Source organism: Paramisgurnus dabryanus, chromosome 4 (assembly GCF_030506205.2).
Source record: "Paramisgurnus dabryanus chromosome 4, PD_genome_1.1, whole genome shotgun sequence".
NCBI lineage: Eukaryota > Metazoa > Chordata > Actinopteri > Cypriniformes > Cobitidae > Paramisgurnus > Paramisgurnus dabryanus.
The window spans coordinates 30,299,893-30,326,689 of record NC_133340.1 but is presented as its reverse complement, the minus strand read 5'-3'; the positions used below and the strand labels follow the sequence as shown (position 1 = coordinate 30,326,689).

Below are 26,797 nucleotides of genomic sequence, written 5' to 3'. Positions count from 1 at the left end.
ACTGTAATGCTACAGTGAATATTTAATGAAATGAGTCGTTTAGGGAAATAATTGAATTGTTTTGTTCTTTATTAGGTTTCATATAATGATACAGTTAAGTAGATTCATGTGCTTGGATCAAACTTATATACAAATAAAACAACAATAATGAAAACAAAAGTGTAAACATAAGAAAGATTTTCAGTCCTCACAGGCAAACTGCAGTTAAATGATTTTCTCAAGTATTGGGATTCAATTGTTATAAGTTTTAGAGCAACGACAAACATTTAAGAGTAAAAGAAAAGTCAGATGAAGGATCAGATCTCCTACAGAACCAAACACACAAACCAGTTAACACAGACTAACACTCCATAACATGTGATGCTTGATGACATCATCATCCAGTGACTGCTGCTTCTTTTCTGTCAATAAGCTTTTGACAGCAGGTACCATAGAGAGAAAGATCAACATTTATCCAGCATTCACTACAACTCAATCACGTGGACATCAGGCTGCTTTCATTACTAAAACTACACTAGCTTACACTTTATTCAATCTGACAAAATACAGTGTGTCTGTGTGTGGAGTGTTGTTAACTATAAATCATTTATAGGAACTAAAATAACTACATAGCAATTATTAAATTAAAGTCATGATATTATGTTCTCAGTTTGTCACACCACAGAAAAATGTCTTATTAACCACCCTAACCAAGTTAAAGTTTAAATGATGAAAAAAAAACATTTGTGCAAGATTCTCAAACACTCAAAAGATTTTTTAAACCTTTTGAAAAAATGTCATTTTCACAGAAATGTTATGCATAATTGTGAATAAATTGGGAAAAATCAATCAAAGTTGTACATTTCGTGTGTGTGTGTGTGTGTGTGTGTGTGTGTGTGTGTGTGTGTGTGTGTGTGTGTGTGTGTGTGTGTGTGTGTGTTTGTGTGTGTTTGTGTGTGCGTGCGTGTGTGCGTGTGTGTGTTTATAATGGACAGTTAAACCTCTGTATTGAAATGAAAAATAATGGAGAAAAGCTCACAGCAATAAACTTATATAATAATAATAATAATACAGACCTTTAATACTGTCTGGTAAATATATTCATGGCACACAAATCCATTTCTTTACATTATTAGACTCCACTGTCTATTCAGTATGCTGTAGTATCTCAGATGTCAATTAAAATTTACCAGCTAAACATTTTGAATTTACTTATTCTGTTGGTGGTGAAGAAAGCCAAAATATGAAATGTCCTGATGAATATATTTACTACTTAAATCAAACTACATTCAGATACACAGTAACGCTTAAAACATTTTCATTTGAAGATCACCCAAATTCTGTGTTTACTTCTTTTCTGGGACTTCAATCGATGGAGTGAAACCCTACAAAGTCATTCATAAAGCACAAGCTGTCTTTAGTGTTTGTGATAATACAGGGGGTCCGCAGGGGTCAGAGAAGCCGTGCGTGGTGAAAGCGTGTCTCAGGACATCAGACTACAAGCAAGTCTCTGGTCAGAAGCGTGTTCTGTTTAAAGACAGGACACAAGAGTCCAGATGAGTGCAGAGACCGAGCAGATGATCAAGTGATATATGTATATATACGCTTCTTAACCATTAGAGTTTAGATCAGATCACATCAGATCAGATTAGTCTGGACTGGAGCAGCAGTGAGAGGAGAAACAGTCAGCCGGTGAAGCTTCTGTCAAGTGATTATTGTGAAATTGTTATAAGCAGACATCTGTTCAGTTGTTCCTAAATAATATATCACCAAATAAACATCTAAAGGTTTTTTTTTCAAATTGTACTCAATAAGATTCCCTTCATCTGAAGAAATGATGGATTTTTATAGCAAAAGTTATCTTTCCTTTCAAATCTGAATTTACAGTCACTGGATCTCGTACACTAATAGTTTTTCCTATAAATACGCACATTTGAACTTTTTACGGAAACACGTGCGTATGCACATGAATTTGTTCTTATACTCGTTCTTACGTTAGTGAACTTGGAGTGATATAAATGAGTGGTCGTGTGCATGAGGTTGCTAATTTGCATACTACACGCCCAAACCAGCTCCATATAAGGGCTTTACGCAGCACAGCGCTTGTCCAGAGGGACAAAACTCTGAATCTAAAATAAAATAGACAGGAGATGATGTTTGGTTTGGATAATGTATATAACAATATAGAAAATATTATAATAATGTACATTTTATATATATTATAATTATAGCCTAGTATTTGATTATAGCCTAGGTGATTGTTGCGTACATTAGTTGTTCTTGAATATTTTGTACATTTAGAAGAAATTTTTGTATGAAAGTTTTTGTTGAATCATGATTTAGTCATGAAAACGTCCATACACACATCTCACGCACAACTACGCTGTACACATGCTTAGTGAATGAATGAGATCCAATGTTCCCTAACATTTTTTACAGCACTGAGCTAAATTCTCTAACAAACTTCACAACTATGAATCAGTCTCATAATCGGCACTAACAGTGCACACAAAACATTTGTGTAGTATTACTGTCTTATGATCATTTCCAATGTGCTTGTTAAAGTTAGGCTATATTTACTATATTTGGTTGTAAAAATGATTGAATGATCTTGATACATGCTAAATTCATCATGAGAACAAGCTTTTTTAACACTATAAACAATAATATATGTCATTTTATATATATTTCTATGATCTTGACATGCACATTAGCTGGTTCAGTTTTCAATTATTAAGTATAAATGTGCAGGCAAACTTGTGAAACAATAAAAGTAAAACAGTCCGCCAAAGTATGGTTTTACACGTCAATTAAAATAAAGCCTTTATTTATTTTCCTAATGCATGGTTCTTTCATCTTTACTTCTGTTTAAAACGTTTTCATTTTCCAAGGAGGATTTTCAGCACTTTGAATGAACAGCAACTCAGCTTTTAATGATAAACAATGTCAATATTAGTTGTGTTAAAGTTTAATCGTTGTATATTTAAACACACTGTGAGGGGAGGAATTAAGCAAGTAAGTAGATTTTATATATATATATATATATTTTGTATCTTTTGTTACATTCTTGTTACCTCTGTACAAGTTATTTTCTGTTGTCAAATCGAGGTGCATATCGAACCGTGATTGAAAGACCTAGATCAGAATCAAACTCGGCAGTTTTTTCATCAAAAAACGTCTATAAGAGATAAATAAATATAATGAATAATGAGGATGATGAGCGGCAGGAGATCTTATAGAGTACATTTGTCTGCAATAAGCTCGGTTTGTTTGATCTTTTCATTTCTTTCATGACAGATGAAAAACTTATATCGATATCACACTAAGCATCAGCAGTATAAAAGTCATTTACTCAGGCTAGTTTATTTTACAGTAATACTAAACCCATCCTTACTTCAGAATAACACTAAATCCAAAATAGATCAATATTTTATTATTTGATGATCTTCAGTCTTGTGTAGCATTAGCAGAAATCATTCTCATGTCATTTGCGTTCTGGGAAAACCCGTCCGTCGGATATCACGCTGGAACATTTTCAGAAAAATCAAAAATAAGTTAGAAAAAATAAATGTCAAAATGATTATTCTGTAACATCCTCATCACAGTTGCCTGTGGCTTTTCCTCTCTTTACACTACAAAGACGGAAAACCACATAACATATAGATTGAGGGTCTATCAACGCAAACAGTCCTGTGTAGACTGGCACACAAGTTTTGAAATACAAAGTTATCATAAGATCAGGGAGCACGAATCTAAACGAGTAGCTGCTCACTTTAATGATAAACATGATCACCTCAATCTGATCAATCATGATAATGTAAGGTCACCTAGTCACGATGATATTGGGGCAACCTGCGCTGTGTGCTTGCTAATCTAAACATACAAGCAGTAATCAAAAGAGACTAGAGACTGTAAAACAGTAACAGTAAAATACAGGCTCTTATACAAACAGAAAATAAGTCAAATATATTGACTGTCATTACAGATATACAATTAATGTTCAAATGTTTGTTTCTTCGGGGTCAAAGTGATATTATCTTTAACAAAGTGTATAAATAAGTCTTTTTTTCATGGTCTTTCACACTCCGATGATTTTATTTAGAGGAGTTTACTGGTATTGTCTGATTTTACTTAACTCTGTCATGAAGCCATGCTTTTCAAAAACATTCTTTAAATTAGATTTTAGATGTAGAAATGAATCTATGTTTTATATTGAATTTGTTTTGTTCATATACAGTTGTGTTCAATAAAATAGCAGTGCAACATCAGTAACCTGATATTATAAGTAATAGTAATATTTCTGCATTGGAAATGATTTACTTATAGATTTAGTAGCGTAATAGAAAGACAATAGACCCATGTGTGACAATATCCACACTACTTGTGCTGAGTTATAGACTCATTTATTGAAAGGGTTGTGATCAAAATAATAGCAGTGTGAAGTTTAATAAGTAAATGAGTTTATTCTGTGAAAAAACGGCTTCTTTTGTCACTTGTTTAGAAAGAGGGGAAGCAAATGTTTGTTATAAAATATATCTGATGCTGAATTTCCGTTTCACCATTGCTCAGAGGATCAACGTAATTTGAGTAAAAAGTTGATTTGAGAGTGGAAAACGTATAAAGAAATGCAGCAAAGTTTAAAATCCTCAGCTAAAATGATCTCAAATGTTTTGAAATGGCAATAAAATGCTTTGATTTGGAATTAAATGTGTAATGTTGTCAATACATTTAAAATAAGGAAATACATTTTTATTTCCTTTTTATACACTTCTATTATTTTGAACACAACTGTATATATATATATATATATATATGCCTACGCCTTTAGATCAAAAGATTTTTTAAAGATCAAGTCAAAGAACCCCAAACTTTTGGCCGCTAGTGCACTATTTATCTTTTCAAAGACTTGAAAGATTTAATGGCCTTCCTTCTTTTGCCTTCATTCTGTAGTGTCGGCGCTTTTCTTTCATTGCACGAATGCTTTTATTTAAACCTACAGTTCCAGAGGGTTTTTACTGAACCTCCCAATGAAAGGGTAACAAAGAGCTCTACAGATAACTCACCACTTTACGAGGGCGGTTCTGCTCCTCCTGTCGTCCTGGTGAAGAGCCGTGACTGGAGCGCGTGTAGTTAAAAGGTCGTTGTCCGGACTCTACTCCACGGGAATGCTCTTTCTCCGTGTAGGGGGGCAAGGATTCTGTGTCCTCTGCCGTCTTTTGGCGAGGTAACCGGTTGCTTGGAGACCTGGCGTTTGCCGTTCGCTCTTGACTCTTTTTGGAACTGGTTTTGTCTGAATCTTCCTCAGTCCTCCCTGCTTTTGAAGAAACTTTCTCACCTTTATGCTCAAAGAAACTGTTGAGAAGGGCATCATTGTAGTCTCGCCCCCTATCCTGATCCCGATGTCGTGTATCTCGATCTGGTTGGTCAGAATCCCGAATGCCACGCCTTTTACCAGGTAAAGGTGGGGGACTTGGTGGTTGTCTCATTGGTCCTTTATTCTGAGAGTGCAGTTTGGAGCAATAAAACGGATTACGATCGAGTTCCAGTTCTCTTTCTCGCTCCCGCGCTCTGTAGTCTTTATCCCTGAATCCCGGGTCCCCGTGACGACGTCCTCGCTGCATATAGGTCATGGCGAACTCCTCAAGCTCATCCAGTGATCCCGTGCGTCCTCGTTCTAGGAAAGCTTTTCTCTCCAAGTGTTCTGAGCGTGGGTTCCACCTGCAAATTCAGATATAAAAATGACAAAAAAGTCTCGTGTGATGTAATGATAAACACTAAACTTGACATTGTCTATAACAATTCTCCTATCACATACAAATCCAGAATGACTGACATCAAACTGGATTCATTTCATTCCTCTATTATTACCTGGGATTGTCGTCCAACTCCCGGAGTCTACGCTGTGGCTGGCGCGCGTTTCTTCCCTCGTGTAGATCCAATAAATCTGAAGTCGTGAGGTCAGGCAGATCATCGAGGTCAGGGATGGACGGTAGAGCTTTTTTTTGGACTTGTCGGTAGTTTTGATGAAACTCAGTTTCTGCATCATGTAATGAACTCAGTTCAGACATACTGCAAGCTGCAAACAGAGAGAAAAACTCACAGCGATGAAATCAAAGAGAACACAGAACAGCGTTGACTACATCACAGGAAAAGCTCAAAAGTGTATGAAAAGCAACAAGATTAAGTTAACAGGAGACAAAAACTATTACACAGAGACGAATGTAATACGCAGTGAGCGTTTGTGTCTGGATCTTACTGTCTCGACTGCTGCTGTGTTTCGGTGATGATGGGTTGAATTCGGCGAGTTGCTTTTCCACATACTGCAGCACCTTGAGAGAGTTTTGATCTGACGACGGCTGCGGATGAAAGCCACTGTGCCCTACAGGTGATACACATAAATATAACTACAAAAATGGCTTAAAAATGTGCATAACACAGTAATAGAAACCCACCTGTTGTGCTGTTGCTCTGTACTGATGGTGCTGTGGTCAGGTTAGGGTCAATGAGGGACGGTGGTGCTATGGGCAGCATGGTCGGCATCCCAGGTATGTAGTATGTAGGGTACGCTGGCACTGACGTTGATGGTGCCAGTTTGATTCCTTTCCCTGCTTCGTACACTATTTAAAAAAAAAAGACTAAATGTTTAAACAAAACCTAAACATGTGTAAACCTGACAAATGAAATGACTATAAAAGCATCAGAGTCTTAAACAGAATTATTTCTTTTATTAAGGCAATGCTTGTAATAAAAAATAATTCGTGATTTGTGAATTTCAGGATGGAGTTTGTCTTCTACTCACAATGTCGTGGGCAGCAACAGGTCTCAGGACAGCAGCAACATCTCACGTAACAGCAACAGGAATGAGGGCAACACTGACACCAACACACACCCACCAGCAGAATGAAGAGAATACTGCCCACTACTACAACACACACAAACACCCACTCTACACACAACACAACACAAGCCATTACTACACACACTGCTGTATAACATTATAAGAACATTCTTGAAAATGTTTTAATCTTTGATTGAATGATTTGTCCTTGCGCACACTCACTGTTCACTTCATGTGATCTCTGTGTCTTTTGTGTGTATCTTATTATGTGTACATACTGTACATAATGTATGTTGTGATTTGTATAGTTTGTCCTAAGATATTTTGCCCTGTTTGGAGAACACACTCAAGACTGTCATGTCCTGTTGAGGAATGTTTCATTAAGCCTTACTAAAAATACAAATTAATGGTAGAATTTGTAAGATATTTGCAGTAAAATATCCTAAAACCACTAGGCCGGTGTTGTTTGTGTTGTTGGCCATATGTTTTATCTAGCTGATTACTAACAATTTCTTCTAAACAGTGATATGGGGCAGTGCAGTCGTCTGTCAATGATGTTATCTTTATATCTATCTATATGTGGTGGACCGATACAAACAGTGAAGCGGTTACTGTTATGTTATCAGTAGAACATCTCAGGGCTGGGAAGAGCTCAAGAAAGAACTGTTGGATAATAAATGACACATAATAGAAGTGTAAATGTTTCTGCTTTTCATTTAAAACTGATTCATTATGAAAAATTGTGTTAGTAAAAGAGATCAGGCCCTTAAATCAGAGGGGTGGGGTGTGGAACTCAGGAAGTACAACTATTACATCTCCCAAACATCTTATCTGTCCTCTGTAACATGCATGCATACACACACACACACACACACACACGCACAGACACAGACCACATACACACACACACGGACACACACATATGGACACACATACAGACACACACACAAACACAGACACAGATCACACACAGACACACACACACACACACTTGCTCCACACTTGACCCATTCTGTTTACGCCACCATATTGGCAGACAATGACAGCCGGGAGTGAATATAAAACGAATGCCACCAGTAAGAGTTTCATGGCAACAGAGTTTACTGCAAACTTTATTTCAAAAGATGCAGATATGTACATCCATAAACATAAGAGATCCCTATAATGCCTTTTAACATCTATCAGCCCAGTTATTTTCTACACTTTCATGTCATTTCAGGGTTATTATTAAACAGAAAACCCTTATACAACATGTTAAAATAGTAAGGTTTGTAAGGTGTAAACAGTCTGGTTTCAAATTATCGTCTATCAATACCAATGCAACAGCCCTCTACGAATGCCTGTCAAAACTATCGAGCATGACGTCAAACTGCTGGAGCTCTATATTCTCAAACTGCCATGCTTTCTTTATTAATGTCATTGTGATTGTTTCTATTCCATGTAAAGCTGTTTGTAACATTGAACAATGGTGAAAAACGCTTTTCAAATAAATTTTAATTGAATTGGGTGTAACATTATTACTTCCTGTAGTTTTCAGTGTGTAAAAATGACAAAAAAGATAAAACTTCAAATCATTTAATGTTTATTTTAACATTTAACACACAGCAAACTGGACATCAGACTATAAATCTAATAGGGTTTATTCATGGAAAGCTTCAAAGGCCATACCATATAAAACACTATGGGTGAACATTTATATTTTATTAGATTTATTTCCATATAATAATATAAATAATATTAGTACATAAATAATTTAAAATAATTAAAATTCAAATCAGTTCATTTAAAAAAACTGCATTGTAGGTTACCTGAAAAACATTTGTTAGTGTAAGATGATCCATCAATGAGTTAATGACATTAGAAAGTGAGGTGAATGAAACAGGAAACAGAAATCTGTGTGGTTACCTGGAATAATCTCCACATTAAACCCAGGTAGAAGATCATCGGCCATACCTGTCTGACCTGGAGACAGAGACAGAGGTAAAGCACAGAGCAAGAGCTGCTGATGCAGAAGAACCATCTGAAAGATTTAAGGGTGAATGGAGAGAAAGATTTGCTACATGCTGAGAAGATTTGTGTCAGGAAGAGAAAACACTGCGTTACATTCAGATCTTATGACTGTGCTATTAAAGAAAGAGTAAATGTGATTAGTGTTTGTATGTGCAAAACTCATCACAAAGGTCATGAAAGTGATGCTATGCTTGCAGTTGCTTTACTTTATACGTAGTTATGCTCAAAGTAAGTTTAACGCAAACATACGGTATTTAGTAGTGCAAGTTGTAAGTTAGTGTCCTCTTTACGTCACAGTTAGGCTAAGTTGGAACTTTGTGTCCACCGATCAACCTCGCTTCGAGCTCGTCCTTGTCAGTGCGTGTGCACCGGTATTATTTTGAACGCATACTTAGCAAGAATACTTAGACTACTTACATAACACTCAGAAATACAATCAATGGTTGATAAAGCACAATTAGAAGAAATTTGGCAAGCTCTGCATCCAGCCTGAACCCTTTAAAATCTCATAGATTCCTTCACCTTTCAAATGACGGTCCAATATTGATCCTAGTTTTATTACGGGCACGGTCGCTTTCTATCTTTGTTTCTTTCTTTTCATTGGTTGTTAGGGTTGGGCTGCAAAAAATGATTTTCAAGAAAAAAATTCTTAGTATTTTTGTCTTGTTTTCAGTAAAAATACCTAAAAATTCTTAAATTAAGATGCTTTTTCTTGATGAGCAAAAACACTAGGGTTGCCAACCGTTCTGTATAATACGGAATCGTCCCGTATTTGACACATAAAATTCCTGTTCCGTATTGAACTGATAAGGAACGCACTGTGTTCCGTATTTTTTGAAAATCATTTCAGTGCAAAAACATGACAGACACAGAATCTGGAACAATCTCTGTGCGTAAGGGTCAAGGCCGGAAAACCATACTGCACTGTAAAAAAATTCCGTAGAATTTACAATGTTATTGCAGCTGGGTTGCCGGTAATTTACCGTAGATTTTAATTTATGTTATTTACTGGCAAGAGTTTGTTCAAAGTTAAATACATTTAAAATATTAACAAGTCTTTATCTTTACAGAATAAAACTATACAATAACAGCCTCATGCAAAGCATTCTGGGAACCAGAAATCATCATCAACCTTTTTCTGTTTTTGCTCCAGATTTTGTTTCCCAGAATGTTTTGCTGGATGCTGTTTTTTTAGTTTTACTCTGTAAAGATGAATACTTGTAAATGTTTAATGTTCATTTAACTTTGAACAAAATGTTGCAAGTAAAAAACATAAATGTAAATCTACGGTAAGTTACCGGCAACCCAGCTGCAATTTCTACGGAATTTTTTTACAGTGTGGATGCCCGTGATCTTCGGGCCCTTAGATGGCACTGCATCACATACAGGAATGCTACTGTAATGGAAATCATAACATGGGCTCTGGAATACTTCCAGAAAACATTGTCGGTGAACACAACCCACCGTGTCATTAGCCTCATTTAAAATGGACTGTGGCAAAGTGAAAAACTGTTCTGTGGTCCAACGAATCAAAATTTGAAGTTCTTTTTGGAAAACTAGGATGCCATTTCATCCGGACTAAAGAGGACAAGGACATCCCAAGTTGTTATTAGCGCTCATTTCAGAAGCCTGCATCTCTGATGGTTTGGGGTTGCATGAGTGCGTGTGGCATGGGCAGCTTACACATCTGGAAAGGCACCATCAATGCTGAAAAGTTTATCCAAGTTTTAGAGCAACATATGCTCCCATTCAAATGTCGTCTCTTTCAGGGAAGACCTTGCATTTTCCAACATGACAATGCCAGACCACATACTTCATCAATTACAACATCATGGCTGCGTAGAAGAAGGATCTGAGTACTGAAATGGCCAGCCTGCAGTCCAGATCTTTCACCCATAGAAAACATTTGGTGCATCATAAAGAGGAAGATGCGACAAAGAAGACCTAAGACAGTTGAGCAACTAGAAGCCTGATTTAGACAAAAAATGGGACAACATTCCTATTCCTAAACATTGGTCCTCCTCCAGCTGTTCTTTATATGTACATTTAACTTTTCCGGCCTCTTATTGCTACCTGTCCCAACTTTTTTGGAATGTGCAGCTCTCATGAAATCCAAAATGAGCCAATATTTGGCATGACATTTCAAAATGTCTAACTTTCTACATTTAATATGTTATAGATATTCTATTGTGAATAAAATATAAGTTTTTGAGATTTGTAAATTATTCCATTCCTTTTTTACTCACAATTTCTACAGTGTCCCAACTTTTTCTGATTTGGGGTTGTAGAATTGAATGGGAAAATGACTACCCGTGGCTGGAATGAGTGAGGGACAATGAGGGACAATGCGTGAAGCGCAGATTGTTTTCTTTAACAGTCTAACGCAGATTGTTTTCTTTAACAGTCTAACGCAGATTGTTTTCTTTAACAGTCTAACTTATGTTGTTTAATCGGAGAATAGTGTTGGTTTGAGTGAATATGATCAAAAATATTTTGCCGACTGCAGCTTTAATCAATACACATGTTTAGAACGGTCAGTATTTTGTTCTTTTATATAGTTTTTTATGTGTATTGTACTACTGGTCTTGAGCATTTAAGTCGTCATTTGTTTGAAGATGTTCTGTAGTTGGCAGATTTAATACATTTTTTGTCCTTTATCTTGGAGTCTAGTTGTCGAGGTTCTTGCTGTAAAGCAACTGAAGGTTAAATGACGCATCTGTTGTATTCAGTTCATCTCTGTCTCTCTCTGATTCACGTCCACACAATAAGTCTTTACGTCATGCTCCTCACTGCTGGACACTTAAAGCCTTACTGTTGCCATGGAAGCACATCTAGAAACTCATGATGCTCTCCTATTGACAGAGGGGGTTAGGATCCAGTACAAATTTGAAAGTGTCCTGATAAGAAAAGTAGAGTTTTGCATATAACTGCAGAACATTTAGCCTAACAATCATCATACAAACTACATGTGACGGATGTCAGCGTCAACGCCCCGGTACGCAACCCTCACATTCACCCGATTATTAACTGTACTACCTTTCCCTTCATTCCCCGCGGCCACTGTTCCCGCGGTTCCTGTTCCGGGTCAGCAGCCATATTTAACCTGGGACTCGAGCACACGGACTTTGCAAAGTCTTGTTTGCCCGGCAACATTACTGAGCGTTTTCCTGGTATTTTCTCGTGTTTGTTTTCCTGGTGTTTATTTCGGACTCTCTTTTGGATTACTGTTGTTTGCCGCCTGCCCCTGACTTTGGATGGTCTCTGCCTGCTCCGACCTTGGACTGTATTAACGTTTATGATTTACTGCTGTTGTGCCTGGCTTGTTTTCTGTTCGTTGCTATCACTGAACAATAAAGTGTTGGAAATGGATCCACACTTGCCTGAGTCGTCACAATACACTTACTATATGAAGTACATTACAGCTTTGTGTCTTCATGTTTTAAAAGCTGCAAAAAGGGCACAAAATCACCTTAAAATGGTGATCACCCTGCTGAAAAAACCAGCATCAAACCAGCATGTACCAGCATGGGAATTATGCTGGTCTATGGTTGTTTGATGCTGGTTCAGCTGGTGGTCACCAGCATACCAGCACCAAAACACAACATATGCTGGTCTTGCTGGTGTGACCAGCATGGGATGCTGGTGCTAATGCTGGTTTGGTGCTGGTTTAGCTGGTGCTAATGCTGGTGCTGATGCTGGTTTAGCTGGTGTTCATTAGCAAACCAGCACCAAAACACAACATGTGCTGGTCTTGCTGGTATGCTTTTATTTTCAGCAGGGCATGTCACAGCAGGGGATATACACTTAGTTAGTTCCTCTTTCACTAGTAAAGAACCTAAATCCCTCTTGATTTCTGATTAAAGGGCACCTATTTCATTGCTAAAAAACAAGTTTATTTTGTGTATTTAATATAATACAATGTGTTTGCATAGTTTATGGTAAAAAAAAACCACATTATTTTCCGTACATTTTTGTAGCTCCAGATTTCCCTCCTTTCCTGAAACACACTGATTTTGTACAAAACTCATCAATCTAAAGATCTGTGTCCCTGATTGGCCAGCTAATCTGTTTGGCCTGAATACCTTTGAAGTCAGCTAGAAATGTGACGCTCCTTACCATGTTTGAAAGATTAGGTTGCTAACAGGAGATAACTTACAGGCTGTGAGTCTGAAGTGGGAGGAATTATGATAATGTCTGTCTTTACTACATTGCCTACAATCCGTGTGTTTGTTGTAGTCCAAGAAAAGAGATTTAGGTGGATAATTGGTGCTTTTTAAAGTCTACATTCAGAGAAACTGTATGCATGCCATATAATCTCTGTCTGTGACTGAACAACAGCTTTAAAACATCTTTAAAGTCTACTTGAGTGAAGACACCACACAGAAGAGTAATCGCTCGGGCCTGACATTGACATAAACTACACTGTGCTTTCTTACTCAGCTGCTGAAAGAGATGCGTTACGTGCAGACATTCACAGTTGTGTTGAAACAGAGCAGGTTAAAGCTGTTTAACTCTTTCCCCGCCATTGGTAGGTAGGTAGGTAGATAGATAGATGAAGAAGAAATGTTTTTGGAAGGCATTAAACTTTTGTGGAAGTCACAGAAAATGCTGCCGCTGGCTGGCAACTTTCTTTTAAAACGTCTGTCAGTGTTAGTTATTTTAAGTTGAGTCAGCTCACACATGTGTCTGAATCTAGGACTAGCCTTAAGCCTTGTCTGTGAAACCAGGGGTAAATGATTTTAAATCACAACACACACATATGAAGAAGAGAGACCCAGAGATATCAGAGCTGAAGTCTAAACACTGGGCTGTATTGATGTCTGATGTGTGACCTCACCTAACACGAGCAGTTCCACATGAGCTTCATTCTGACCCTCCAGATCATCAGAGATGACCACCTTACAGTAATAAATACCACTGTCACCCCACTGCAGCTCACCAATGCGTAGGTCAGCCTCTGACAGACAGAAAAAAACAGACAGACAGACACAGAATGAGTCTATTGAGTGTAATAATGTCTGGCTCACTTTCAGCAAAGAAACACTGAAATAATGCACAGCTCCTGCAGATTCTTCTGTTATTTTATATTCAAAATAAAGTGAATCATAATGAATTTGAATTTATGGTCGAGTAATAATACCAGGGCACACACAACAAGTTTTAAAGGAAATGTTACTAGTTAAGCTCAATCAACAGCAGTTGTAGCTTAAGTCACCACTTTTTAACTTGTCACCTGTTTTAAAAAAATAAATAAACTGTTAAGATACAAATTGAAGTAATAAAACTTTTTTATTTATTTTATATTTTGTCATGGGCAGGGGGCAAAATAACTTGACAATTCTTTTTGCTGCTGAAGAATAACAGAATAATTTCAGGAACAGGAAACAGTCTGAACAATGAGTAGCCCTTCCTGTAAAACATAAATACACAACACACACACACACACACACACACACACACACACACACACACACACACCCCAACTGAACACCTCTCCAATGAGAAACAACTTCCCATAATGCTTCATTGCACATTACAGTCCTGAGGGAACATGTCTCTCTCTCTCCCTCTCTCTCTCTCTCTCTCTCTCTCTCCCTCTCTCTTTTGATACTTATGCAAGATTTAAAGCTGCCGTCGGCAACTCTGGAGGATTGAGCAGTTTCCAAATATTTACAATTTCAGGTCCCTCCACCACAACCAACGGGCAACCTCCCTTCGAGCTCGCCCTCGTCAGTGCGTGTGCACCAGTATTAATGTGAACGCATACTTAGCAAGAATACTTAGATTACTTACATAACACTCTGAAATACAATCAATGGTTGATAAATGGTTCAGATACAATCGCTATAGGAATTATTTTGTTCCTCTGGCTACAAGGCTGTTAAATTCAAATTCAAAGGACATGACTCTATGATTGTGAAATCGGTGTTGATGAAGGTGTTTTCTGTTGTGCAGCCCTACTTTACCTTTACCTGTACTGCCCAAGACAAATTTCCCTTAACAGGGACAAATAAAGTAATAAGTAAGTAAGTAATAAGTAGTAAGTAAAGAACAACAATTACCTGTCGAGAAGAAATGTGACAAAATTTCTCTGCATCTAGCTTGAACCCTTTAAAATCTCGTAGATTCCTCCAACTTTCAAATGACGGTCCGATATTGATTCTAGTTTTATTACGGTCACGGTCGCTTTCTATCTTTGTTTCCTTCTTTTCATTGGTTGTTTTCCTAGCCCTAGTTGTTAACCGAGGAATCGGAAGTTTGTTAGTGAATCTTCTCTCCGCCATCACGCTGCATTCAAACCAAAACACCCGTGAACTTCAGGCGGATGCATGTGATATTGTAACGCGCGCAAGGGCGAGGGGGATCTATGGCGCGTGCAGGTATTGTGATTGACAGGCAGATTTTACACATCACTGCGCTGATTGGACCAAGTGAACCGGGAGCGGTGGATTTTTGCAAAACAAATAACAGGCTCTAGGTAGAGCTAGAAGCGCTGTTTTTTTTCTTAAACAGTCTAATTTATGTCGTTCTATCAAAGCATAGTGTCGGTTTCAGTGAATATGATAAAAAAATATGATCAAAAAAGTTGCCAACCGCATCTTTAAAGTGTGCAGGATATTTTTGTTGTTTTTCTTTCTATCATCTAATTTTTTAATTTATCATTAAAATACGCAGTGGTGTTCACTTTGTCACACTTTAGAAACATAAGGAACTTCAGAAAACACACAAGTCCTCAATTTCAATGCTCATCTTTAAAGAAAGAGTAAAAAAAAACTAAAGAAATAAATATAAATTACTGTTAATGATGGCGATGTCTCTTCCTTTGTAGTACTCGGCGAGGGTGATGGACGACCCCTGTCCAGACGCTACGATGCGGACCGTCCGCCCGGCGTCCCCGCAGTCGAGGTAAACCGAAGACCCCAGCTCAGAGCCCTGGACCGTCAGTGTGTCAGGGAAGCGGAAAACGTCGCGGGTGCGATCACGACAGTATGACTTATACCACCACTGGACCACCGGAGTCTGCGTGGATATGCTGGTGTACTGACACGGTAAAACCACAGACTGAAACAACATCGCAAAGCGCCGCTCATCACGTACGGAGACCTGCACAGCGTCACACCGTGACACCTCTGAGATGAGACAAAAAAGAAAGAAAGAAAAAAGACAGTGGATAACAGAAAGGGATAAACAGGAGAAGAGTTTCAGTAAGACAAACAAAATGCAGCTATAATATTGCAATGCATGAATACAGAGTCTCTGAAACACATCTGTCTTAAACCTGTTTAGTTACCTGCAGCCTTCTAGTTAGCATGAAAAAAGATGTTTACTACCTACTTTGCTATAATGTGCGAAGCACTTCAGAGTAAAACAGGAGACATTAAAAATGACTTGATGTCATCCTTTGTGAACTGATGGTTGAAAAGCGAATTGGTATGCAAAAGTTTGGGCACCCCGGTCAATATAAATATAATTATTATATCACAGCTTGTCAACGCTTTTTGTAGCCAGCAACGAGTCTTTCAGTTCTTGTTTGAGGGATTTTTCCTTTCTATGGATTTTGAGTTGTGTTTCAGATCATTATCCATTTCTAAAATCCATCCTCTTTTCAACTTTAGCTTTTTTATCAATGGTGTTATGTTTGCGTGCAGAGATTGTTAGCATTTAATTGAATCTATTCTTTCCAAATGTTCCCAGTGCCATTGGCTGCAATGCAACCCCAAAGTATGATCGATCCACCCCCATGCTAACAGTTGGACAGGTGTTTTTTTTTCATGAAATTCTGTGCACTTTGTTCTCCTAACATACATTTACTCATTGTGCTATTTTCAACTCATCTTTCCACATGACCTTCATCCAAAATGTATCGTGCATTCGGACGCTGATTTTTGTGGTGAGGACTCAGATGTTGTTTTATTCTGATGACTTTTCCATGAAGGTCATTTTTGTGCAGGTGTCGCTGAACAGATGAACAGTGCACCACAACTCCAGAGTCTGACCAATCTTTTGGAGGTCTTTTGCAGTCAAAACAGGGGTTTTGACTTGCTTTTCCTTATCTTGACCTCCACTGTTCCTGTTAACTGACATTTCTTAATTACAATCCAAACTGAGGAAATTGGTACCATTAAAATGCTTTGCTATCTTCTTACAGCCTTCTCCTTCTTTGTCGGCATCTGGGAAACAGTGAAACAAACTGAAGTCTATGGGACAGACACAAGCCTCCCGGTATCTAAAAATGTGTCATAAAGAGATTTATGACAAAATTATCATTTTGGTTTGAACCATTCCTTTAACTGGTCACATCAACAGAAATTTTGACCAGGGGTGCCCAAACCTTTGCATGCCAGTGCCACTGTATGATAGGATGCTGAAGAATAAGAGAAGCAGGTGATGAGCTGGATAAAGTAATTGATGTTTAGGGTTAGTAAACAGAATTTATTTCAGCTAGACTTCAATGTCTGTGGATGAAACAATGTGAAGATTTTTTAAATACAGAAATATCTTGATAACACATGTCTGAAAGTCAGGAATAAATCCATGTCAAATTCTGTCTATACACATACACACCCACATGGATGCACACACACACACACACACACACAAAAACACTGGTATTCCTATCTTTGTGGGGACAATTGGTCCCCACAACGTGATAATTACCAGGTACACACACACACACACACACACTCACACGCACACACGTTTGCTCCCAAATGTCTACGATCAATCCAGTTGGTCAACAGAAGAGATTTTCTGGGAGTCAACCAACACACACCTAAAACATCTGGTTCAAATCTGAGAGAGAGAGAGAGAGAGAGAGAGAGAGAGAGAGAGAGCAGCAGTAGGACAGTGTGTTACTGTATGTTTTTCTATTATTATGAGTCTGAAGTCTTAAGTGTTTGCTCATTGACACTGGTTTAAGTTAACAGTTTTATATACACATTACAGTACTGGGTTTTAAGGTTAGTATTTTACTATGTTCTTACCTCAACTTAGACAAATTAACACATACCTATTTTTTCACTGAGATCGAACTGCTGCAAACTAAGTGCTCTTCAGTCATACAATATATAGCAATGCTGACATCGCAGACACGTGCGTTGAATTTCTGGGTCGAAAAATCTTGTTACTTTGAAAAGCGTGTCATGCAATATCAACTAAGTTCTCGCCGCATGGTTGTAGTATTTTCTTTACTGAATACTACATAAAATAAATACATGAAGAAAAACCACCAGAAGCATTTGATATTTTGAGCTTTCAATCCTGAGGTGTTTTTATTTTACAGCAACTTAAGTTCCACTAAACTCAGGGCACTAATGAAAGGTAGGTGTGACAAAATATATATCTTTTATCGGTACTGACAAAATTTCAATGAAATCTATGGAGGAGAAGGTATTTAAATGAATCGCGGAAATTTGGTAGTCACAAACATCAAAACCGCAGGCATTGTTCTAAAAACCATAGGTCTGAGTCTGAATCCAACTAAATGGCCCATTCCAACTTAAACGGTAAATGTTCATTTTAAAAGAACTAACAAAATTCTACCTTCTGTTAAAATTTCATGCAAATATCTCACGAATGAGAAAGTTACAAGCAAAAACATGTCAATAAGCAGCATTTTTGGTCAAACACCTTCCATTGACATCCATATATAACTTTTCCCCACTGATTTCTAATATTAAAAATATCACAACTTTCTCAATCCTCAGCGGATTTTTACAATCCAGGGGCCTCATTTATCAACAGTGCGTAGAAAATGTTCTATATTTGTACCTACGAATGAAATTTAGAATGTGTCTAAGTACAAAAAAATCGGGATTTATCAAACGTGCGCACGGGGTTCGTACGCACATCAGTAAGTAATCCTTGATGATAAATCCCACTTGTTCTTAAGCACCATGCTCGTGCACGTTCATGGTCATTTGCATTCCTAAACGCCTCCAATGAACCATATATGGTGTCAACACCTCCAGTTATAAGTCACGTGGTTGTGCTTTTTCCCTCATCGCAATAATGGCAAAGAGAGCGTAAAAGAGGAACTTTACAGACACAGAAATTGAGTTACTGGTGGATGATGAGGTTAATAACACATCTGTTTGGTTCACTTAGTACGGGAGGATGTCTAACAAAAGAAAACAAATCTGCATGGGAACATGTTACCAGTGAGTTTAATTCCGTTGGGTATGAGAACACTTCTAGAAATAAAAAAGTGGTTTGACATTAAATTATCAGCCAAAAAAAAAAAAAAAAAAAAACGCGTCACAGCACACCGACGTGAAATCTGTAGGAGGACAGACAATGACAGAACTTTCCTTGGACAGCCGCATAACCAGCATCATCGGCGCGATCTCTGAAAACGCGCTCCCGGCGGAATGGATGATTTGCCAAGTCTTCCAATAATGCAAGATAAGCCACTGTGTCAAGCATTTGACGGAGCTTTCTTATATAGGGTTAGACACTTATTTCATTAATTAACTTCAATACTGATTTGCAGTTACTTTATTAACAGTAATCATTTTTAACACCTTGGGGTGGATAATAAATAGGCAAAGTGTTCTTTTAACGCTGTGGATGGATGGTCCTGTGTAGTATCGCTATTCTACCACTAGATGCTCTGCGTACGCATACTCCGAGGTGTGCGTATATTTACACACAATTCTACGTATAAGTACAATTTGATAAATTCCACACTTTGCGTAAAACTGTTCCTACGCACACTTTACGCACACTTCTGTTCGTACGCACGCTTGATAAATGAGGCCACAGGTATCTTTGTAAATGGGAATGTCTGATAAATATTGATCTTTGGGTTTTTTGAAAATCATACATGGAAATGTTTGGTGGCTTCTAAATTCATCCCTGTTTGGATCCTAAGGAATGAATGGGGCTAGGCTAAATGCTAACACATTCACAACGTGTGTACAAAGATGAAGTGCACGCATTGAATAAAGATAGTGATGTATTACTTCGTCTAAGTTGGGATAAGAACATAGTAAAATACTGAAAAACGTTGGTGTTTTCCTTTAACATCACAACGTAACAGGTTCAGTCAACTTCACTGAGGCTACCATGGTAACCCTAACCATAGCTGTAACTCTTTACAGTACTAGTAGTACTGACAATGATGATGCGTTTTATTGTGTAACGTTACAACACATAACTTGAGTTACAAATTGATTGCAAATAAAAATCCCATAATGCGCACACATTATATTTAAGTTGCAGCTTATTTACTGTAAAACTCTATTACTGAGGTAAAGAAACCCAACCTCACAACAACAGCAAAACAACAACCTGCAGGTTAACTTTAAACTTTCAAAGTCTCCCGCTACAGACAGTAAAAGTTACTGAGGTAAAAAGACCTCAGGACATTTAAAGTCTTTAACACATGACACACCTGTGAAAGCCACGAGTGAAATCCAGCATGTTAAGAGTGAGATGAGTCGAAATCCTTGAGTTTTGTGGTGTTTTTCTCGTGTTTTCTCCTTCATGTTCAGTTGGTTTATAGGCTGCTCTTCAGTCGGTCAGTGCGTAACTAACGGGACTGAAGATCCGCCTTCAACTCGATCACGAGCCACCACTGCAGTGTAGTGCGAGCGATCCGTCCATCAAAGCTTTGTTTCTTATAAATGTCTCATATGTAGCCTTGATACAAAAAATCATTTTCTCCTATATTCATAAGAAATATTTATAAAAAAAAAAAAACAATGAGTCGATGTTAGTCCTTAGAAAAGATTATTAAACAAGCACAAAACGTTTATGAGTAGACAAGTTTAAACAAATAGCTTAAACAATAAAGTGTTTTATTGAAGTAAACTGCTTTACTGCTTTATTTAGCTAAACCCTAAAATGTCTTTATATTTGTCAAGCTTATAACATTAAGTTAAAAAACTAAATTTAAAGTCTTTTCGCCCTCTAGTGTTTCTATCGGTGTATTATTAGTAAATGAAGCAGGAGACCACGTGACCCATACTTCAAACAGACATTTGCCAAGAATAATGAACCAAACTCATTTTCATAATAGCAGCTACAGACAATTGTGCAAACATTCAAATCTATAAGAAAAAAACATAACATCTTGTAGACAGCAAGAAAAACATTATATTCATATAAGCACAGTGAGCAATGAGAGAAATAAAACATTATAACTGATAACACATTTTGAGTTCACACATATATACTGGACAGGTGCTGGTCATATAATTATCAAAAAGCTGATTTATTTCTCTATTTTCATACAAAAAATGAAACTTTCATATTATATTCATTCATTACACACAGACTGCATGGTTATTTCTTTTAATTTTGATGATTATAACTAAGTCGTAACTGTGCAGTCTTAGGTCATCATTAGATTTGTAGTTTCTGCAACGATATATTGACCGTATACTGTATAATTATTTCTCAGCCTCTTTATTGAAATACAGGAACTGGGTGGGATATGTATCACATTTTACTGCTTCATTAATTGTTTAGTAATTTACAGACTTTATTTAACCCTAAATCCATTACTTATCAAATAGTTATTTTGGAAGAGGGTCTATTTCAACATCACACAGTACATTATAAACAAACCCTTTAAAAATAACTATAGATTAACTGCAGTACAGAGCAGTACAGTAGCCTACAACTGCAGTAAAATGAAATACAGCTGTAGGTTTGCAATCTTTTGAAGTACAAGTTGCAGTTTATTAATGAATGTAATGCATGTATAATGCCTTTGTACTGCAGTTATGCTGTATGGTGCAAAATGTAGCCAATGCTGTGGCTTAATGCAAAAAAACTTTTGTGTCATTCACTACAACAACCAAGTGACGCGACCCACTTGATCCCACTATGTGACCCACAACTAGTGGGTGCCGACCTACAGTATTTATGTTGTACCTTTATTATACTGTATGCAGAGGTTTAAGAAATAAAAATGTTTCTGGCCAAGCAGTGCACTTCAATTGTATTGTGGTAGTACTTTAGATGTACTGCAATACTATTGCATTTGTTGTTTAGTAATACTTCAAATATATTGTTGTATTGTAGATGTATTGTATATACTTTAGTAGTACTTCAGTTGTATTACTGCAGTTACTCATGTAGAACTGGTTAAATGACATCTATTATACTGCAAAATCACAGTTTTTCATGTCTTTTCTACATGTAACAAAAATTGTAGTATTACTTCTAAAAAAACTATAGTTATCTTTGGTAAGGGAGTGTATTGATCTTTACAAAAAAAAGTGTCACTTCACAGCAAGCTCCCATTGTGACAACATGCCCCTTTAAATAGGATCAAAGTTTATTACATGTTTATTAATGTTTATTAAATGAACAGTGGGCAATAACTTTAACATTTGTGTTAATGCTAAAGCTGTTGGTCAACAGAACAAACAGAAAATAATTCACTGGAGTAAAAAGTGTGACAACAACTATACTGGGGTCTTCCCATCTGTAATTCTGAAATATGGATTTATTGACAGCCATAATGTTTAGAAAACACAACATATTACAAACAAGCTAAAACCACAAATCTATTTAGGATTTTAAAAAAACATGAATCATTAAAAAAACAAGTTTATATTTCACACACACCACACACACACACACACACACACACACACACACACACACACAGTGAATCACAGTACATGAGCTGCAGTGAATCCAGACGCTGGCCGGAAACTGAAAGTGTTTTCTGTCATTTTAAACAGAATGCTCATCTGATACGAAGTGATAATCTGATATCCTCTGGAACACAAAACTCAGAAAGTAGACATAAACTTAAATCTTGTAGACACTATTCCTCCAAACTATCATTTAAAGGTTAGGAGACATTAACTCTAAATCTAATCTACAGGACTAAAGATGCAAGACAAAGTCTCTAGATTTAAACAGTTAATAGTTGATAAGCAATACTACCTGAGATCATCGTCTGTCCAACACAAACAACATTGCATCAATATAAGAATTTAAGTAGGCTATACACCAATCCCGTTTTTACATACAGTACAATATACAAAAACATTTAACCTTTTGAATTTCACATTTGAAAACAGACACAAACTCTTGTGTGGAAGCAAATGATTGAAAACTTTGCTGTCTGTTTTTAAATCCAAGCTGATATCAGATCTTTGGGTCCCTGGGTTTGTTTGGTGGGATGATCGGAGGTCTGTCACGACTATCGTATCGGTCGGAGTTCTGATCGCTATCATAGCGATCTCGGCGGTCATCGTAGCGGTCCCTGCGGTCGTCGTAGCGGTCTCGGCTGTCATCTCTGCGGTCATCGTAGCGGTCCCTGCGGTCGTCATCTCTGCGGTCATCGTAGCGGTCTCTGCGATCTCGCCGGTCGTCATAGCGGTCATCTTTTTCGTAGCGGTCCCTCTCGCTCCGATCGTAGCTCCTCTCACTGCGGTCGTCTCGTGGATCGCGTCTGTCCGCATTTTGGACACGATATTCTTCCTCGGACTTTACACGTTCAGCGTGGCTCTCTGATACAACTGTAGGATCCTTGTCTCTGTACTCCTCTACTTCAGGATTTCTGAGGAACAATGAAAAGTAGAAGGATGGCAGACGTCAGGTCAAATCAGCCAACACAGAATGCTCCCCTATCTTTAGAATTTGGTTCCCATTTGGTTCCATGTGTTATTTATTGGAAATCATATAATTACATTAGAGATACTGTTTGCAACCATAAATTAACATTAAGATGTTGCAGAAAGGTTATTTTTTAATCCACAAAAAACATACTATAAACAGGACATTACACAACTTAACATTCCTAGAATGCTACAGGGAACCAAAAACTAACAAACATTTCATATCGGCTTAAAACTTGAACAGCTTTCTGGGAACCAAACAATTTTTTAGCTAGGGTACAGTATGTTTATTCACATACCCCATTTCGTATTCCTCAGGCTTGTTTTTTTTCCGACAGCAACAGCAGAAGATAATGATTCCCAAGATTAGAACCGCTGCAGCAATCGCCCCGATTATTCCAAACGTGGACGCCATGTTCATGGATGCTGTTGGAAAGAAGCAGAAGCAGCGACGAGGAGTTCAAAGACGAGTGTAATGATCACAGGTGAGTTATTGGTGACGAGAGAGAAAACTCATGAGTGCTTTTCTTACGCGGCATGACGGACAGGGTGATGTTACACTTTGCCGATCTGATTTCATTGGTGGACGTGCAGAGGAAGTAACCAGACGTGTCTTTGGAAATATTGTAGAGTGACAAGATTCCATTTTCTAAAAAGAGATCAAGATACATCGGTTGATAACGCACGCATTAACATTTAAACATCATTAAACGTTCATACACACAAAACACAACGTACGGTCAGTGGTCTTGGGTGGGTTTTGTCGAGGGACGTTATTGACATCAAAGTTTTGCCACTTGTAGGTGGGTGTTGGCGTCCCCTCTTCAGAGAAACACGTGAGGTTAATGTTCTGACCGTACTCCGCTGCTCCAGCAACTTTACAGATAGGCGTTGATGGAGCCACTGTCACAAGGTAGATAATCACACGGTGTTTGATTATAAAGAGGTTTTAACCACATGGATGGACATTTACAGTAAAATCTGTGTCATATTTAACATATTTCAAGAAAATGAGATGAGAGTTCAGGATAAAGTCACATCATTACCCAAGACTACAAGTTTGGTCTTGGCCGACTGGGCGCCCTCTTCGTCATTCTGATCCTGAACTTTGCACTCATAACTCCGCGTGTCGAGGCTGGTGACGCCGCTGAGCTTAAGGTTGGCGATTCCTTTTGGGATGATGATTTCCAAACTCGCCCGGCCTTTATATTTCTTGCTGATTGTAATTTTATCAGCGCCGAAATATGTGACGATGGTGCTCTATGACAGTAGAGGAGAAAACCAACAAAACGTTCAAATACTGCATTTTCACATTGAATTATTTATAGTTTGTATGTAATCCTATTAGACTTTAGGAAATGCAAAGGGGTGATGTATAGCTGTGGTCACATGTACTCTAGACGATTAAATAGAGGTGAACATTTTCATTAAAAACACATGTGCACAAATCAAAATATCAACACAATAATTGTATGTTTCTTCAATGATAAAATCAATGTATTATTGGTTGGGATGCTGGGCATTGTTACAGTAACAGTAAGTGGTTAACCTGACTAGCTGCCCAAGTCTCTATGATATTCTGCTGTCTAGTGTTGAAGCATAGATGCATTAAAAAGACACAAAACCAAACACACAATCAGACATTGGTCTTATATGAGTGAAGATGCTTAGTTTGGTGTAGTTCAGATGAATTTTGAGTTGAGCTATTCCTAACTAACATCATTAGTCATGGTCTTTGGTTTGCTCATAGGGTGATACTTTGCACGTTTTTAGCAATGTTAATCATTTTTATGTACTGAATTGTTTTCTATAAAGCTGATTTGTGACAATACACATATTTGTCTGATTTCTTACATCAGGAACATCCTGCGTGACTGAAACTGCTGTCCATGACACTATAGGAGCAGAAACGCCAGTCGCTGGGAGTGTAAATGTACACGGCAAAGTTGCATCATCTCCTCTGGCAACCTTATATTCTTTCTGTGGGATGGTAACAGTCATTGCCAAACTCACATGTACTCCTGTAGAAAAACACATACATGTAAATACAAAAGACTTTTTATGCGATTAACATTGCACACAGAACAGACTTTACACACGCACGCACGCGCGCGCGCACACACTTGGAGGGAAAAGAGTTTGTACTGTAGCTGCTAACATCCTGAGGAAGTCACAGTTTTATTCATTTTTTCCATTTCTCATTTGAGTAATATGAAATTTTATCACCCTTTCATCATTGCTCAGAGATTATTGGATTCGTAAGTTATTTTTTTACTTTAAGATGTTTCTCCTTAAAGTCCTCAGGAGGATAATAATGGTTTACATACAATAAGAGTAGAAGTTTTTTCTTTCTAAAACATTTCCTTAGGCGAAATGAGACTGAAGACTTCATTTAATCTCATTTAACGTTGAAAGTGTTTTTTTACATTGCAAGTGTTTAGGGCGTTGGCCGTGAGCCGCAGCCTGCAGGCCGATCAGTTGTTGTTCAGGTGACATCTGGTAAACTTTAGTTATTCTCATGAAATCTAGTTTAAAAACTATCACTCGGTTAGAAACAGTTTTGTCTCTTTGCATTACTAAGGTTTCCATTTACTTACTTTTCTATTCTATTAAACCAAACATACAAAGTTACCTAGTAAATACATGTGGAAGTCTGGTTGATTATTTTCACCTTGTTTTATTTTATGAGATGTGTATAATGTTAAAGAGCATTGTTGTGTCTCAACGCGTTACAGTTCATCTGGATATGACCATCAGTTTGAAATCGACTCTCCCTGTCTCTGGGTGTGTCTCTATTCTGCAACAATAAAGAAATTCATTTATATTAAAACTTACCACCAAAAAGCAGGAGACAAATCCCAAATACTCCATTTATAGAAGCCATTCCTGTGAGCCGCAGTCAGTTTGTGCTGGAAGAGAAAATGAAAGGATCACGGCCGACTGCAGGTGTGTTACCTGAAACTCAGTCACAGAGTCAATGAGAGCAGAAATGAAATCCACAGCAAAGATCCGCCCTAAAAGTCGAGTCTCGTCTTGCCCTCCAGCTCTCTGATGGCTCACTATTTCTCTTGAACTCACTGTGTTTGATGTTTCTTTTGAAGAAGAACTAGAGAATATAATTTCACATCATTCGTTATTTATGATCATTCTGTTCAGTAATTAAAAAAATAAACTCATTTCTCAAGTTTAGACACTGTGGTGTTTAAAATGGTTGTGAGTCTGTGAACTTAGTGAAAAACATACACTGATGATTTGAATCTCATCCGGAGAGACTGGTTTGACAAGAACCACATGAGGAAGGAGTGCACTGCCAACACACCACACACACACACACACACACACACACACACACACACACACACACACACACACACACACACACACA

The 26,797-nt window shown here is 37.6% G+C and overlaps 2 protein-coding genes across 8 annotated transcripts; both read right to left on the bottom strand.

Moving 5' to 3' along the window:
* Positions 1-38: 38 nt before the first annotated feature.
* On the bottom strand, positions 39-20,374 carry LOC135735581 (immunoglobulin-like domain-containing receptor 2). 7 transcript variants are annotated; one of them, XM_065253984.2, is made up of 12 exons: positions 20,223-20,353; positions 17,601-17,620; positions 15,625-15,957; positions 13,665-13,784; positions 8,723-8,779; positions 6,779-6,925; positions 6,432-6,596; positions 6,236-6,358; positions 5,848-6,055; positions 5,043-5,697; positions 3,054-3,157; positions 39-1,506 (listed from the first exon to the last, which is right to left on the bottom strand). In XM_065253984.2, the coding sequence occupies exons 1-11, from the start codon at positions 20,249-20,251 to the stop codon at positions 3,065-3,067; spliced, it is 1,950 nt and encodes a 649-aa protein (XP_065110056.1). In that variant the 5' UTR covers positions 20,252-20,353; the 3' UTR covers positions 39-1,506; positions 3,054-3,064. The 7 variants fall into 7 exon arrangements, 6 of the variants coding, with proteins under 6 accessions (XP_065110056.1, XP_065110061.1, XP_065110055.1 ...); XR_010527660.2 differs by lacking the exons at positions 3,054-3,157; positions 17,601-17,620 and adding an exon at positions 3,374-3,503 and having other exon boundaries at positions 40-1,506; positions 20,223-20,374; XM_065253983.2 differs by lacking the exon at positions 17,601-17,620 and having other exon boundaries at positions 40-1,506; positions 20,223-20,374.
* A 1,877-nt stretch (positions 20,375-22,251) lies between these two features.
* Positions 22,252-26,454, bottom strand: gpa33a (glycoprotein A33 (transmembrane), paralog a). Its single transcript, XM_065253997.2, has 7 exons — positions 26,248-26,454; positions 25,267-25,433; positions 24,459-24,672; positions 24,151-24,315; positions 23,945-24,061; positions 23,712-23,838; positions 22,252-23,354 (listed from the first exon to the last, which is right to left on the bottom strand). The coding sequence occupies exons 1-7, from the start codon at positions 26,294-26,296 to the stop codon at positions 22,940-22,942; spliced, it is 1,254 nt and encodes a 417-aa protein (XP_065110069.1). The 5' UTR covers positions 26,297-26,454; the 3' UTR covers positions 22,252-22,939.
* Positions 26,455-26,797: the final 343 nt, after the last annotated feature.